This window comes from Canis aureus, chromosome 13, assembly GCF_053574225.1.
Source record: "Canis aureus isolate CA01 chromosome 13, VMU_Caureus_v.1.0, whole genome shotgun sequence".
Lineage (NCBI taxonomy): Eukaryota > Metazoa > Chordata > Mammalia > Carnivora > Canidae > Canis > Canis aureus.
The window spans coordinates 66,426,297-66,444,283 of record NC_135623.1 but is presented as its reverse complement, the minus strand read 5'-3'; the positions used below and the strand labels follow the sequence as shown (position 1 = coordinate 66,444,283).

The following is a 17,987-nucleotide window of genomic DNA, read 5'->3' as shown; positions in this document are numbered from 1 at the left end:
CTGCACAGAGATCCCCACATACCCAAACTTCCAACGTAATACAGAAAAATATTAAGACAGAAGTGACAAGGAGGCTCTATTCCATTGGTTTATTCTCCCTAACCTGAAGACTCCATCTTACCAAGAACCTCAAGAAGCAATGACTCTATCATACTTGCAACTATTCAAACTGCAGTCAGAAAAGACTTTTTTCTCTCCTTTTTTTTTTTTTTTAAGTTTATTTATTTATTCATGAGAGACATACAGAAGAGACAGAGATATAGAGGGAGAAGCAGGCTCCTCGGGCAGGGAGCCCAATGGGGGACTCGATACCTGGATCTGGGTTCATGCCCTGAACCAAAGCAGACGCTAAACCGCTGAACCACCCAGGCGTCCCAACACTTTTCTTTTTACACTTCGTGGTAGTCAGTTTTAGTAACCAAAAAAATGTTATGGTTACAACAGAAAACTTCATCTTTCAACCACTAGACTAACTAGTTCTTGACAATTTATTCTTTTCTCCGGTGTCACTTCCAAGGAACCATCTTTTCCAAAAGAGGGTGCTGCAAATAGTCTGGGGATAGAACTTTGAGCCACTGAGTCTGCTGCTATTAGTTTATCTTTGAAAAAAATACGAATTGGGAAGCAATAGTGACATCAAGTTCTCTTAAGTATTTTATTAAGGTATTTAAAAATATATTTGAAAAATATAATCACCATGTCACTATCATTTCAGTGCACACCAGGTTTGTGTCTCATGTATCTTACATGTAGCCTCAAGGAATCATAGAGAGAGATAGACTTACCTAAAAGTTCTCAGATTACCTGCATTTACAATGTCTGGAATCTCTGGGAAAGAAAATAATTTACACCCATTAAGTAGTATTCTTTAAATCACAACATTTTACAGTTTCCTTGTTTATTATCTCAGATACAAGTTAGTGGCAGCAAGAAAACCCAAAGCAAAACAAAATTTCAAAGCACAGCCATAATGCTATATGAAAAGGAAGTTCTGGCCCTCCTGCATTCCACAAACTAAAGACTGAAATGATTTGTCTGTTGTTGCTTCATTTTTTATCAGTTCTTTCGTCAGCTGCTAAAAAAAAACCAAATCTTCGTGGATTTGTGAATAAAAAAAAAAGAAAAAGCTCTGAAAGTATAAAGGGCTTAGTTTAAGAAGGTGATTTAAGAAAAATGCTATTCAATGCTAAATTCTAGCACAAAATCTATAAAATGAAATAAACTTATTAATGAAATAAACCATGACCTTTTAATCTATGAAAGACACCTGGCAATTTCTAACAATCAATCCCCTAAAATGCTAGATTTAAAAATATATTTTCTTGGTGAAAAGTACAATTTATTTTCAAGTATATATTTCATCCTGGCAAGATAGAGTTTATCTGAGAAATGCAAGGATTCTTTAATATTTTTAAAAATCACATTATTCAAAATGGGAAAAAAATTTAAATGAACTATAAATCAATAGATGCTCAAAGCAGCACAATAAAAAATCCATTTTTTAAAAAGGTTTTATTTATCTATTCATGAGAGACAGAGAGAAAGAGGCAGAGACACAGGCAGAGGGAGAAGCAGGCTCCATGCAGGGAGCCCAATGCGGGACTCGATCCTGGGACCCTGGGATCAGGACATGAGCCAAAAGCAGATGCTCAATCACTGAGCCACCCTGGTGCCCCTAAATCCATTTTCAATAAAAAACTAGGTACATTACCATGATTAGAAAATTTACCATAAACCAATATGCATGATCATAGTTATCAGTAAAACACAAATGGCATGTATAACTAGAACACTGCTGCAAAAATTCTGGCCAATGCAATAAAATATTAATTAATATCTAGGATCAATGAATGAAAAAGATAAAATAAAAATGCTTAACACAACTGTATGCAAATTATGACAATAGTTTCAGAAAATATGAGTATAAGGGGATCAAGTGTTTAAAAGGTGTAAATTAAACACCATTTTTAAAAAAAGAAATCCTACTAAGAGTCAGAAATAGTTTTACCACCATGGGGCAAAGAGGAGAAATGTTAAGGATCCAGAATTCAACAACAATTTGCCCAGGTTAATAGGCCCCTATAAAGCTGTCAGAGATCTCAAACCCTTCACCAGACACACTACCTAACTCTGGAAGAAGCAGCGTGGAACAGCTGGAAGAACAATGGATCTGAGTTTTTGTGGTGACTCAATCACCAATACATGTGTGACCTTGGCCATGTTCGGTTAACGAATTGCCAGCTTCATGGTCAACAGATGTTAGGAGGAAAGAACAGCAGGACAGAGACCAACTGGGAGGCCATTAATGGTACAGTTGAACCAATGGTGGCCTGGACTAGCAAGGGGCTGGTAGTAGCAGTTAGTTAACCAGATGCAAAATACATTTTGCTGATGAGCTGGATGGAGTGTGAAAATGACCACAGGTTTCTGACCTGAGCAACTGGGCAGCTGGTGATACTGCTGCCTGAAACAGATGCTGCGGGAGCAAGTTTTAGGAGAAAAACTAGACTCTGCTTGGGGACATGTCAGGTTTGAGATGCCTAGAAGACATTCAAATAGAGATTTTGAGAAACCCTGGTTTGATAATACGAGTCTGGAGTTCTAGGGACAGGTTAGGGTTGACAGATACAAATTTTGAAGTTAGTTATCACCATGTAAATGGTATTTAAAACCACAGGCTGAAAAAAAAAAAAAAAAAAAACCCACACAGGTTTTTGAGGGACACGTGGCTCAGTGGTTGAGCATCTGCCTTTGGCTCAGGTCATGATCTCGGAGTCCTGGGATCGAGTCCCACACATTAGGCTCCCCACAGGGAGCTTCTCCCTCTGCCTGTGTTTCTGTCTCTCTCTCTCTCTCTGTGTCTCTCATGAATAAATAAATTAAATATTTTTAAAATAAAATAATAATAATAATAAAACCACAGACTGAATGAAATGCATTAGGAATTGATATAAATAGGAAAAAAGCAACAGCCCAAGGAGGGGGTCCTAGGCCAATATTTAGTTTGTGAAGATGAGGAGGATTCAACTTAGGAAACTGAACTAGAAAGAAAACTATGGAAGTGCTGGGTCTTCTTTACCAAATGAAATGTCTGACAAGAAAATGAAATGATCATCTGTATCAAATGCAGCAGAGAAGTTGACTGAATGAGAATCAATGCCCAGTAAAGCAACTATTTGCGTTAGCAACTCAGAGGTCATCAGTGTACCAGTACTTGTAGTTGGGTGATGGAGAAAACAGCTAATTAAAGTGGGTTCCAGAGAAAAACCAAGATGAGGAGATGGGAGACCTACGAGCATAAACAATTTTACACTCTTACAAGGTGACTATTCAGTGAAAGGGACACTGGCATCACTGCTTGAAGCTCTCCCCGAACCTCCTGTATTACACTGTATAAGGCATCTTGATAAATAAAACTTCATGTAACTTTTATTTTTTTATTTTTATTTTTTTTATTTTTTAAGATTTTTTTAAATTTATTTATTCATGATAGACATAGAAAAAAAGAGAGAGAGAGGCAGAGACACAGGCAGAGGGAGAAGCAGGCTCCATGCCAGGAGCCCTACGTGGGACTCAATCCCGGGACTCCAGGATCACACCCTGGGCCAAAGGCAGGCGCTAATAAACTGCTGAGACACCCAGGGATCCCCTCCATGTAACTTTTAAACAAGTGCCAAAGTAGGTATACTATTTATTTCAGTTTTTAAATTGAAGAAAAGAAAGCGTGGCGGGGGAGGGTTAAATAACTTGTCCTGCTATATGGTAAGCTCTAAGGGTTTAAGTCGAATCTGTCTAATGCTACAGCTATTTTGTTATTTTTTCAGTGAAGAAGCTCACTTCTTAGAAATGATGAAGAGGAACTGCCAACTTTCCTCTTTTAGAAAACTCTGGTAACCTAGTAAATCACCATTTGAGTGACTCTACTTTTCCCTTCTCGTGTCCTAAATCCCATTGTTAACTTTTTAATTCACCAATTAAGAGTCAACTTGTGAAACTCTGGGCACCTCACCTTCAGACCCTAATGAAGGTAGAACCCCAAGTTCACACTCCCTTCCTCTCTCTCCCTTCCACCTCCCTGTATGGCCTTGGGCGTTCTATGGACCTTCTAGGCCTTGTGAGTAAAAATTTCATTTTGTCTTTTTTTGTTTGTTTTCTCCCAAATTTCCCTGACCGCTGTTACTGAGGTACATCCCTGCAGTCATAAGAACCATGAGGCCGTACCAGCCATAACTCTGGCTCTGGCTGGAGAAATACCTAGGGTGGCTCAATGCAAGTACTAGAGGCCCAGGTGAGTGTCTCAGGCAGTTCTAGCTGATAGCATCCCTATCACTAGGCTGGGCCCAACACAACGGTTACCCACAAGATATTTCCTTTTAGGGTCTTATACTTCAGTGTTGTTTATTATCAAAACTTAAAAACTTAATTTGCTATTAAATATTTCATTTATACTGTGCTTTTCAAGTAAATCCACATACTATAAATGCTGTAACATGGACCAGAAATGGAATGTGAATAAAGTAATGTTTAGGACCATGGCAAACCTGAGAGTACATGGTCAAGTCTAAAAGGGACAGATGTTACTCCACTGTAGCAGATTATGTTGCCAGGCTAATTGAATTTTTTTTTTTTTTTTTTTTTTAAGCCAGAAATCTACATGCTTCATGCGAAATCGACAGATTTATTCTAGACTGACAATTAACAAGCCAATCAAATACCATTTGCAGGCCATGTTGCCTTTGGGTTGTCACCTGTTTGTGGGCTTTGCGAACCTTAAGTACCCTCACCAAGTGCTTTTTCTTCAGACAATGTTGGTAAACTAACAACATGCTTGTCTATAAGAATGGTAAGAGATGCTACAATGCTAAGAATGAATGTTCAATTTCTGAAGTTTTTCCAAGAATGACTGCAGCTACTATAGCTTGGTCCTACAGGAATTAGAAAGATAAAAAGGGCACAGCCCCTGCTCTAAAGAAACAGAGATGCAGCTAGAGATAGGCAAGTAATAAAGCAAATTAGAAATGTGCTGGAAGGAGAGGAAAACTTTACTGTCAGGGTAGAAAGATATGATATCACTATCACAAGTGACAGTTTTGAGAATTTAAGAAGAAAATAAAAATAAAAAATTATTCAATAGACTCACAAAAGAAATCAAAGAAAGAAATTCAAACTAAATAAATACAATAAATAAAATCAAAACCTTGAAATACATTACAAATCTGATATGACTATGTATTTTAGAAAGAAAAAAAGAAAATGAGAACACACCAAGGCCATATCCTTCATACTGTTGTCGCTCACGCTCCATTGTCTGTTTGATGACTGTCTCCCGGGAATAGTGCCGCCTTCCCTGCCTGTCTTTGATGCTGTTATGTAATTCAATCTGCTCTAGTTCACTGCTGAATCGATTTAAATACCTGAGAAATAAGAAAGCAATTTGAGTTACAAGTCTACCCACCATTTGGCTTACAGTACATCATTTAAAACAAACCCCAGCCTTCGCCCGTCCTTGAAATTTTTATATTCTCCTGAGTTCCTTGTATCCTCAGACTTCAGACCCTCCCTGGATAGTCCAAGCATGCCCAAAATTTCAACATCCAAATCACTGCTTGCTATTCAAGTATCTGCTAAACTCCAGACCCTCACACTCAACCACCTCCTGGACATCTCCATTTGGATGTCCCATAGAAGCTTAACATATCAAAAGTGAACTTGTGCCCACCTCTATCCCCACCCAACCCCCACCAAAACTGTCCCATCTTTTTTTTGGCTCTCTACTTCAGAAAATAGCACAACCATCCACCCACCTGCCCAGATGAACAACATAGGTGTCCTCCTTGACTCCATTTTTTCCCTTTTATGTCACATCCTAAGTTTTCACTAAGGATTGTGACTTTCTACCTTCTTAATATTTCTGGAATCTTCACTTCTCTTCACCATACTGCTACTAACCATGGAGAGGCCAGCATCCTCTCTTGCCTAGATTGTTTCATCAGCTTTTCAACAATGTCCTGCCCAAAGCCATGTCCCCTCAGGCCACCATCCTCATTCTCACTACTATAACATTTCTAAAGTTTAAATATGATCATCTCAGGTACCTACTGTAAAAAGCTTCTTATGGCTCCCAATGTCCTTTGATAAGGTCCAAACTCCTACAATGATCCTTGAGGTCTTTCATGAGCTGCACCTGTCACTGTCACAATGCCCTCCTTGAGCCTGTTATTTTGGTTATATTAAATGGCCAGCAGATCACTAAATATGTCACTCTTATATCTGATACTGTTCTCTCAGCCTAAAGGCTCTTGAACTAACCCACCTCAATCTGCTAATTAGGAAGCCTTTCCTGATCCCAAGAAACCAGGTTAAGTAAACACTCAGAGGCTGGGAAAAGTTATAAGCCTAGTGGAGTAGCTACACCAGGGTGTGAGTCTAAAGCTTTCATGATAACAAAGCCCATTTAATCCTCTATTAAATCCAGGACAGAACTCAGTCTCTTAAAGAACCAAACTGGAGAATTCCCCTTTTCTGAGCCTTTTGCTCATAACATGCCCAGTGTTTACCTTTCAATTAATTCACAAGCATCTTTCTTTGAATATCCTACTTTTTTGGGATCAAGATGACTTTGAAACCACTGCAGTTTTTCACCTGTAACAACAAGTATCAAAATAGATTAACATCATAAATCAGCACCTAAGCAATGAGCATTCATTATAATTTTCAACATCAGTGTGTTTAAAATAGTATCAAAATTTATTTCAATGTTAAATATAAAGGCTTATGTGGGCTCAAAGCTAATTAAACCAGTCTGTCAGAAATCAAATTGTCACATTTTAATCCGGGGAAGAGACAGGGGTGGGTGAGATGCTTTTTGATATATATTATCCAATAAGGATGCATGAATAAAAAAAAGAATATGTTAACAGAACATGAAGTTCTAAGTATTTAAAAAGCAAAAGATAGAACACTTGTCTAAAATAATAAAAATGAAAATTAGATTAGTGGTGAGGATAACACTGATGAACATTTAATAAGCAGCAGGCGCTATATCAAGAGTTTTACCATCCTTTGAGGATTATTATCCCTATTCACACATGTGAAAGGTTAAGTAGCCTGTCCGGGTACTCAAATTAGTAAATATATTAACCATACAAGATCTTGTCAGATACCGTGCAAAGAGTAAATGTGACCATCAGGGTCACTTTCAGTTACGGCCATACCTGAGATACGGATGACCTACTTAGAAATACTATTCTATTACCTGAGAAAGCATTGAAGATCAGTATTCAAACAAAAAACGAACAAAGCCTAAGTCACTATTTTTAAAAAAAATTTATTTATTTGAGAGAGTGGAGAGAGACTGCAGAGAGGGAGAGGAAGAAGCAGATACCCGTAGACCAGAGAGCCAGACATGGGGCTCAATCCCAGAACCCTGAGATCATAACCTGAGCCAAGGCAGATGTTTAACCGACTGAGCAACCCAGGTGCCCCTAAGTATCACTATTTTAAAGTCAGGCTTCTAAGTAAAAATTTACTAATAATAAATCTAGCCAAAAAAAAAAAAGATGGTGACACTGAGATACAGACAGAGGATGCACATATCCACATCACTAAATATAAACTGCTGTTTCTAAAATACTTAGGCCACAATCTTTCCTAATTCTAATGGTTAGGGAGCTAGAATTAAACTTCAAGAGAAGGAATAGTAGGTAGACAGACAGATGGATAGATGTAGGTAGGCAAGCTGGTAGATAAATAAAAAATAGTTTCTGAAAAACTGAGCTAGATATTAACACTTTTTAAGAGTTAACAATTGCTTTTACTTTGTTTTAATTAAGTCCAGTAAAGAAAAGTCCCTAGAAGAATCAAAAGAAAAATAGGTACAGAGCAGAATTTCACTACAGTTTAGCCAGAGTATCAATGAGTAAATTTACTTACCAATAAGATTGAGACGCAATGCCTTTTCATTTTTCAATCTTGGAAGAAAGGGTACATAAGGTATTAGAAAATTTCCATAACAAATTTTTAAAAAATCTGTCAAAAACAAACAAAAACTGCCCACAGAATCTTAAGTCAAGGATCATTCTTTTATACAAATGAAAATAATTTGTTAGTGCGGAAACACTGAACACCATGCTTTTCTTTTAAATCGCTGGAACAAAATGTTTCTAGAAACTTTCCTTTAGCTCTTCAGTGACTAATGACTAAAGGACACCTATAGAACAAATCAGTTTTGAACACCAACAAAAAAAACTTGACTGGATTATGAATGTTCAGGTGGATAATACTTATGCACAAGAGTAATGAATACCTTCTAGAAGATGAAGTGTGGCCACCAAGACCAAAAGGCCTTAGTGTCACCTTTTAAACTTCAACAAGAACAAAAATAGAATGTTTACTTTTCATAATTTGAAAAGAATTTTAATAAGAAAAAAAACTGATTTATTCTCAGAAAACAATCTAGGAAATACATGATTCCTATTGTTGGTATTCTAAACATTAATTCATTCAGGAGACCTTTGGATAGTTTTTGCCACACTTTATGCTACTCACTAGAGATACAGCAAAGAACAAAAAAGTTACTGTCCCTGCCTAACAAAGCAGACCAGATTTACCCTCCCACTTTAAACAACTAGAAAACTGGGAGAAATAAAATGAAGCTTTCTTTAAGCAAAAAGTTTCAGGCACAGAATGGGAGAAGATGTTCACAACACAAATAACTAACAAAAGGACTTGCATTCAGAATATGCAAATACTTCTTACTACTTACTTAATAAGACAATCTAATACCAAAAAGGGCAAAAGACTTTAACTGGTTTTTCATATCAAAGACATGGAAATGACCAAAGGCACATAAAAAGATATTTAAACATCATTGGTCAGGATGTACAAAATTAAATCAAACTAAGATACTATTATACAACTATCAGGATGGCTACAAAGTTTTTCAAAAAACTGATAATACTGCAGGTTTGAGTGTATTGATATGGAGAGAATGTAGCCCTAATACATTGATGGTGAAAATATAAAATGATACTATCACTTTGGATAAAGCAATTTCTTAAATACTAAAATGTGACACCTATCATACAACCAACAAGTCTTATAAACTTAATTTCATATAAACTCAATTTTCTTACACACTTTAACATACAATCACCATATGACCCAGCAATTCTAGTTCTAGAGAAAGAAAAATGAAAACAAATGTCCAAACATTGTACATGAATGTTCATGGCAGCATTATTCATAAGAGCAGAAGCTGGCAAATTTTTTCTTAAATGACTGGAGAGTAACATGTTAGGCTCTGTGGGCCCTGTGATCAGTCACTAGAATGGTGGTTAGACTGTTCTACTACCAAAAACCCAAATCTGTACACTGAAAATATGGCTCTTTTACTGAATACTCTTTATACCTCAAAGTTGATTTTCAAAAATAGAGAATAAATTCATTCATTTCAATTAAGCATAGAGCAAATAACAATCTAGTTAGAAATCAGGTTGAGGTAATTCTGAGTGAACTCAATGGGTCCTGAACTAGACTGGTTATCAGTTGGGATAGAGAAAAGTAAAGAGATTTGAGATTAATTCTCTAAAGTAGTTTTTCCTACATTTCTACCCATTATGCTCAGTTTCTCTCTGTTAGTTTCCTATACTAAGTCATTGTCTTTTGGTATCTAGGCTTCTTGGTTGTATACTCTGCAGGACAAAATATGATACTATATACTAACAAAATATTGCTAGGTTGAGAAATCACAAAATAAAGCCAAAATAACACAAAATAGCCATCTACGGGGGTGCCTGGGTGGCTCAGTTAAGTTGAACGTCTGACCCTTGATTTCGGCTTATGATCTCTGGATCATGGATCAAGCCCTGCGACAGGCTCTGTGCTTAGCACGGAGTCTGCTTCCCCCTTGCCTTCTCCCTCTGCCCTTCCTCCAGCTTGCTTAGGCATGCTCGCACTTCTCTAAAATAAATAAATCTTTAAAAAAAAAAAGAGCCATAAGTTCTCTGTAAATTGTGCATCACCTGAAATATACTAGTCTTCAAAACATACTAGTTTCTTTTAACATGAACAGAAGCAATATTCCACATAGTCCTAAATTGGAGCATTCAAATACTGAAAAAGAATACGTCTGAGCTCTTATTCTGTTGCTATTCACTCCTGAAGTATCTTTAAGTAACCAGAGTCTATCAGTAGAGTCAACTTGACCAACCAGCAGGTCTGTTTTTGTATCCTTGACCACTAGTCAAAGGTACTGCAAGATAATAGACATCCTCCCTGATCTCCCCGCTACCTGTGTTTCTCCCTTAAAAGGACCTTAGGAAGAGGTACAAAGAATTCTCAGTTCTGTGTAAAAGCATAGAAATTGGATACTTTATGCTGCCTGGCTACCTCTGTTCCTTAGAAAAACCAAGTATCTTGGTAGGCAGAAAGTTCACAAAAGGTGTTAGTATCTAAAATGGTCCCCACTGATTCTTGTGTCTTGATAGCCATGTCCTTGTGCTGCCTGAGTGTGGCTGGCTAGATGTAGAGATTTCAAACAAATAAAATAACACAATAGCAATGGATGTCATTCTGAAATAAAGTTTCAAAGACTGTTTTCCATCCTAGCTACCTTCTCTTGTTCTATCTCAGAGCCTGTGCTCTGTCAGAACCAAGCCATCACGTTGTGAGTAGCCTATGGAGAGGCTGGTGTGGCAAGGAACTGATGCCTCCAGCCACCAGGCAGCCATGACTTGAAGTCTACCAAAAGCAACATGAGCGAGCTCGGAAGCAAAATCTCTCCCTGTTAAGCTCGGAGATGAATGTGGCCCTAATCAGCATTTTAACTGTAACTTTGTGAAAGACTGAACCACAAGCATTCAGTTAAGTGGCACAAGAATTCTTGGCCGAAAAAAAAAAAAAAAAACGTTTCAAGCTGCTATGATGGCACAGAACTTCTTATACCGCAATAGATAATTAAAGCAGTACTTGATAACTGCTGTCCATTATTAAGAAGCCATGGGCACCTGAAGTTCAAGTTAAGTCCTGCTGGTACCTTTTCTATCATCTTGCTCACAGTTATCCCAATAGTCTGAGTATCTTGTAATCATCCATCTCTCCAAAATATGCAACTCAGCATTTCTGTCTTGCTGGGAGTACTACTCTAGTGCAGGAAGACCAGCAACATTTTATGTGTTTATGTCATTTAAAGGAAGATAATCCATGGTCAATGATGCTGCTACTCAAAAAGCTGACATCTATGACAGGCGTAAGCCTGTTTCATAAAATACATTACATACTACTAAAACTTTGTATTTGTTTGCTTCTGGAACCATAATGGTTACAATGAGGACCTCTTTAAAATAAATGAGAACAATCTGTTTAGAACATTGTCTAAGTAGAAAAAATTAAGTATTATTTTTCAACTGTACTATGAAAATGGAGCTTCAGCCCAATAATGGAACCTCTTTAGAATAAGTTATATAGGAATCAGCATGCTGTTCAATTTTATCCTTCCATAATTCTTTTATAATGTTGATTCTGTAAATTAGTGCATAAAATCCTGAAAATACCTGACAACATACGACTCTAGACTCACTAGCAAAGCACTTACAAGAGAAGCCAAGAATTCAGCCTAATTCTAACTAATTCTAAAGCTGTATTTCCTAAAATATGCCATATATACCAGTAGTACTATACAAGCTGATCTTATTTTTCAGTATCTCAGACAGAGAATGAAATCATTTTTAAACAAGTTACTTCCCCCATTTTATTTTGATCCCCTCCAATTACAGTAAGAAGACAACTTCATTTAATGTTTATTTTACAAGTCTTCCAACCTTTGCCAAATCTTTTCACCAAGGATAAAGCAAGCATGCCTCAGACTCAGACCATATAGGGGAGGCAACAGTTATCTACTTGATTGTAATACAGATCAAGTATCTCCTTCAAAAAGATATGTAAGGGTAAAATATTCTAAAAAAAATATTAAGTAAATAATACTATGGGTCAGCGGTTCTCATAGTGTGGTCCCTAAACAAGCAGCAATAGGATCAACACTACCTGAAACTCATTAGAAATGCAAAATTTGACACTGCCCCAGACCTGACGGAAATTCTAGGGGAAGGAACAAAATTTTAATATGCCCTACAGGCATATCTTGCATACACATTAAGTTTATTAAATACTAGTACAGGTGGTAACAAAAACTGCAAAATTAAAGAAGTAGTAATCATGTCAGAAGACATAGCAAAATTCATGAAAGTGATACATTAATTTCTTAAAGTTTGAAAATAACTTTTTTTTTGGAAAATAAATTTTAAAGCAATACTGCTATCATCCCAATAACCTTTTTGAAAAAAAAAAAGAAAATTTGATTATACTATCACAGCACTTGTCTATTCTCTTTGAGAAACCTTCTTGCCAAATCACTGGGAACAGCTAACCTTTACTAAATATGTGTTTAGGTCTAGGGTATGAAATTAATATATAACAATGAACATGCCGGTTTCTATCAGATAGTGTGGAAATGCGTCTACCATTTATTAAAATGGTAAGGCTATTTTAAAATAGCTAAAATGATGATTTTTGTCTTTACAACTTCATTTTAAGTAAATTTTTGTCTCTACAGCAGCTCCCGGGGGCTCTCACAGGCCAAATATGGGGGTAAGAATTGGTGAGTTATACAGGGTGGCTGCTGACCGTAGAGGGTAGACTAAGGGACGGGAGGCAGAAAAGAAGGGGAATTACATACACATTTTGAATTTCTAAGAAAATTATACTATGGATTCTTCACATCAAGAATTCAAACCAACTTCCAGAATGGCATAAGGATCTATGAAATCCACTCCTCCATAAAAGCAGAGAGAATACTAACAAAACTTGTTAAATTCAACTTTTTCAGAAGTATGAAAATTAAGCAAAGCCTTCCAAGAATCTAAGGAGCATTCTGAAGAAAAACAGCCCAGCCCAATCTCTGTAAGAACAACAAATCTGCGATGCTATAATATACCTGATCCATCATCCTCTGGTCATCTCTGCAAGTGCTGGAAACCAATAGACCAGCAACTCAAGGTAGTTGTAAAAACCACCTTCCTAAGAGCTACTAGAGAGATCAAATTTGGAGTTCCCCAATAGATCCATCCCCAGAGAACTGCTACCATTTGACCTGACAGGAAGCATGCTGAAAAGATGGATTCTCAGAGTTACTTTGTCTTTATGTAAACTGACTTAGAGCTCTCTCTGTAGGAACAGCTCTATCTCCAAATTATTTCTTGGAGATAATCAGCAGCAATCATCTAACAAAGCAGCTGCCTCAGTGATATTACCAGTTGGGGGCTAACAAAAGGTGAACCAAAAAAATTTAAAGGAAAATTGGGGGAATGGAAGGTCCACAGAGGACTTGAAAGCAACCCCAACATATCCCTGGGAATCTAGAATGCCATATGCACATTTAGGATTATGTTTATGCTAAGGAAAGATCTAAGAATGTCCTAATCTCTCACTTCTGGCTAACCTTGAGGCTCTGTGCAAACAAGAAATTAAGTAAACTGCATCCTGGTGTGTCAAAGCCAACAGATTCACAGAGCCTCTCAGCAAAGGCTGACTTATTAGCTAAAGACATTTAAAGAACTCTGTCCAAACATGAGCTGACTACCAACTGAGCAGAAACATCACTGGCCACACACAACAATTAGACTTTACAGAATTAGTCTGGGAAAGTCACAAGGCAACAACAAAACTAAGGCAAACCTCATTGGGTATAGGGGCTTGGGGTGTCTATTTAACAGTCGTCATACTGTATTATTGTAAATGTCCAGTTTTCAACCAAAAATTATGACACACACAAAGAAACAGGAAAGTATGGCCCCTTCTCAGGGATTAAAAATAGAATCCAGTAGAAACTTTCTAAGGAAGCCCAGACAGTTGGACCTACTGGACAAGGACTTGAATACACCTATAACAAACATACACAAAGAACGAAAGAAAATCTAAAAAATTCAAGGAAATTATAAGAACAATGTTTTACCAAACAGATAATATCAGTAAAGAGACAGAAATTACAATGATGAGCCACATAGAAATTCTGGAGTTGAAAGATACAACAAAATGAAAAATTTACTAGAGAGGTTCAACAGCAGTTTTTTTACTGGTAGAAAAAAATAATCCACAAACATTAAGAACATGTTAGTTGAAATTATCCAGTCTGAGCAACAAAAGTTTAAAAAAAAGAAAAGAAAAATGAAGAGTCTCAGAAACCTGTGGGCACTACTGAGAACACTAACATATGTATAATGGGTGTTACAGGACAGGAAAGGATAGAAAAGATATTTGGAAAAATAATGGCTAAAAACGCCTCAATTTGATGAAAAACACTGTTTTTCATTGTTAAGCACCCAAAAGCTTAACATACTCCATGGAGGATACACTTAGAGATCCACACCTACTAGACATACCAGTTAAACTATTCAAGACAAAGAACATCTTTAAAGTAGCAAGAAAAGTGACTCCTTGCACTCACTAAGATAAATAGTTAAATTCTTCTCATCAGAAACCATGCAGGCCAGAAGGCTGAGGGATGATGTATTCAAAGTGGTGAAGAGAAAGACTGAACCAAGAATTCTATATTCTAAAGTTTCCTTCAAAAATGAAGGAGAAATTAAGACATTATGAGACAAAACTTAGAGAATGTCTCACTTTCAGACCTGCCTTATGAGAAATACTAAAGAGAGTCCTACAGGCTGAAATGAAAGGACAGTAAACAGCAATGTGAATCGAATCCACATGAAGAAATAAGGGGCACCAGTCAAGAAAAATATAACATAATTACATAGTTAAATATAAAAGACAGTATAAATGTTTTTTTGTGTGTAACACCTCACCTCTCATAAGACAACTGCATAAAAACAATCACTGTAAAACTGTGTTTATGGGATCACAATGTATGAAGATGTCATTTATAGGCAATAATAGTACAAAAAAGGGACAACAGAGCCACAGTGATGCAAATTTTTTGTATACTACTGAAATTAACTTGACATTAATCTGAAACTAGATTATTTCAAGATTTAGTTGCAATTTGCAGAGCAACAACTAAGAAAGTAACAAAAAATAGTGGTCTCCACTTTACTAAATGATTTCCACACATTACTAAATCAATTCTCAGTCCTCATATCAATCAAGAGCAAAGGGCCATGGCTTGATCACCACCTTCTCTTTGAAACACAATCTTCGGGATCCCTGGGTGGCGCAGCGGTTTGGCGCCTGCCTTCGGCCCAGGGCGCGATCCTGGAGACCCGGGATCGAATCCCACATCGGGCTCTCGGTGCATGGAGCCTGCTTCTCCCTCTGCCTATGTCTCTGCCTCTCTCTCTCTGTGACTATCGTAAGTGAATAAAAATTAAAAAAAAAAAAAAGAAACACAATCTTCTTTTTCCTCTTTCCTAGTCTCACTTGTTAGATCCTTTTTCCAACCTTTAAATGAGGTAGGCCTCTGGGATCAATCTTTGGCTCTTCCCTTTTCTACTTACATTTATTCATTAGATGATCTTATCTAGTCTCATGACTTACAGTCCCAGCTAGAAGCTTAGGACTTCCCAGTTTGTGTTGAATCCCTAAACGTATCCTCTGAACACTAGACCCAACATATCCAACTGCCTGTGCTATATTTCCTTCTATATATCTAATAGACTTATAGACACTTTAACATACATTTTTTAAAAGGTTTTACTTATTCATTCATGAAAGACACAGAAAGAGAAAGGCAGAGACACAGGTACAGGGCCCCCTGCGGGAGTCTGATGTGAGCCTCAATCCCAGGACCCCGGGATTATACGCTGAGCCAAAGGCAGGTGCTCAATCACTGAGCCACCCAGGCGTCCCCAGGTACTTTAACTCATATGCCCAATATATAACTACACAGCTCCTTCCATCACATCTTTCAGCATTCTGCTCCAATATGAACCTCTTCAGATAAGCCACATATGACTATCCTATGTAAAACAGAACCACTCTACCACTCTCCATCCCATAATTCTTTTTCCTTTTTCTTCATTGCACTCATCACAACCTATTTAAGTGTATGTTTCTGCTTCAGGTAAGCTCTACAAGAACTGAATCCTTGTTTGCTGTTTTACCTTCAGTGCACAGAACATACTTAACATTTGTTAAAGAAAGAAGGGAATACTAATTAAAGATAAATGCATAAATGGGCTTTACACCAATGCACAATACAAATGATAAAAAAAAAAACTTACTTTTCCTTTTTTTCTTGTTTGTGGACCTCTCTTGTAATTTGAGCTGCTTTTCTACTATATGGATGGATGACTTTTTTTTCACGTCCTACAGTTTTTCCCTTTGGGGCTTTAGGCTAAAACATAAGAAAATATATGACATACATAGTCAGATATGTAAAAGGTTTGTCAAAAAATTGTCTTTAGAAATAAATTTAAAAAACAGTAATATAAGAAATACCATAAGCCAGAAACACTACTATTTATCAAGAGATAAATAAGAGCTGTTAAATGACTGGAACAGTATGTATTTCCATTGTCATACAGCAACGATATATTCAGAACTACTCTTGAGTGATATAAGAAAAAGAACGGCAGAGAAAAGGTCAATAAACCCAGCTCTTCAACCAAGTGTAGGTAAGGAGGTGAGGAGAGAGTTAAAAATTTGTGTCACAGTTAAAAAAAAAAGTTGGGGAGATAGAAGGAACACATGATGTTCATGGGAGCCTGACTGTAAAGGTTGCACATGGAACAGAGTGGGCACTGAATCAAGCAAAATCAAACTTGGGTTCATAGAAAAACAAGAGGAAATAATAGAAGGCATCTCGAAATCAGCACATCCAAAAAAGAACGTACTATTTTCCCATTCAAACCTTATGCTAGCTAAGAAGGTCATAATTCATTCAGTCCATTGAACTAGACATTCAGATAATTCTTTATTCCTACATACTTCTATGTTTTATCACACCTGTTTTTATTTTGGAATTAGATCTGGCTTCCTCTAATAGAACCCTGAAATAATAATACTGTAACCTGATAAAGTTTAGTTCTCTCCTGTAAAAAGCAGGAGTATGAGGTTCTGCTTCACAAAGTCCCCAGAGATCCAGGCTCCTTCCACCTACCATTCTTAAGCTACAACCTCCTATGTATCTATATAGTTCAAGATGACTTAATACCAAGTCTACACTCCAGCCAGTGAGAAGTAGAAAAGAAAATCAAAAGGCATACCCTTTTCCTTTAAGAGCAAGATCTCTGAAGTTGGAGTCTTCTGTTTACATCCATTGACCAAAATTTAATCAGTGGGTTACGTAAGGGAGAATAGTAAGTTTAATTGTTATTCTCAGAAAAAAAAAAAAAATTATAAAAGAAAAAGTCTATCTGGGGACAGCTGGCAGTCTCTAATATACCTAATCCTCAAAAAGGTCAAGTGTTCCTAGAATCTTCTCTTCAAAACTATTGTCAATGCCTTAATTCAGCCTCATGGTTTTTCATGATTAGGATGGCCTTTAGATTCTCACTGCTAATTCTTTTTTCATGGAAGTCTCAGAGCTTACTTTTCTGCAGTATTTATCTAGTAAAATCCTTCTCCACTGCTAACGAGCTCACACATAGGTCCCAACTCCTTCATGTGGAAAACAATCTATCCCCAACCTACTTCTCCAGCATTATTTTCATTCTTCAAAACACCCTTCATCCCATTCTTACTGAACTTCTCCTCCATTTCCAGAACACACTTTGCTATTTCATAATTTCTGGAGACTGCACTTGTTACTTCTGCCTGCAAAATCCTTTCCCTTTCTAGTTCTTTCATAAAATACAACTCAAAGTCACTCCTCTGTAAAACTTCCTGCAGAATTAAAATGACCAATTCCTCATTCACACATGTATTCATTCCTTCAGAAAATATTCACTGAAATACACCAACAAATATTCACTGCTCACTTCTTGATAAACCTGACCAAGATAACTCCAACTCTGAAACCCAGAATGGCAAGA

General features: G+C 36.9%; 1 protein-coding gene across 6 annotated transcripts in view; it reads right to left on the bottom strand.

Annotated features, from left to right (window-relative positions):
* TMA16 (translation machinery associated 16 homolog) overlaps positions 1 to 17,987 on the bottom strand; it is a 46,536-nt gene that overhangs the window by 16,999 nt on the left and 11,550 nt on the right. For all 6 annotated transcript variants that reach the window (XR_013351137.1, XR_013351138.1, XR_013351139.1 and 3 more), the window contains exons 2-6: positions 16,236 to 16,348; positions 7,933 to 7,970; positions 6,558 to 6,642; positions 5,266 to 5,414; positions 786 to 828 (exon numbers count right to left, since the gene is read on the bottom strand). Coding sequence is in view for 3 of the 6 variants with exons in the window: in XM_077846558.1 (XP_077702684.1) it covers positions 786 to 828; positions 5,266 to 5,414; positions 6,558 to 6,642; positions 7,933 to 7,970; positions 16,236 to 16,348 (428 nt within the window). In the remaining 3 variants the exon portion in view is untranslated. The remainder of the gene's footprint in view (positions 1 to 785; positions 829 to 5,265; positions 5,415 to 6,557; positions 6,643 to 7,932; positions 7,971 to 16,235; positions 16,349 to 17,987) is intronic.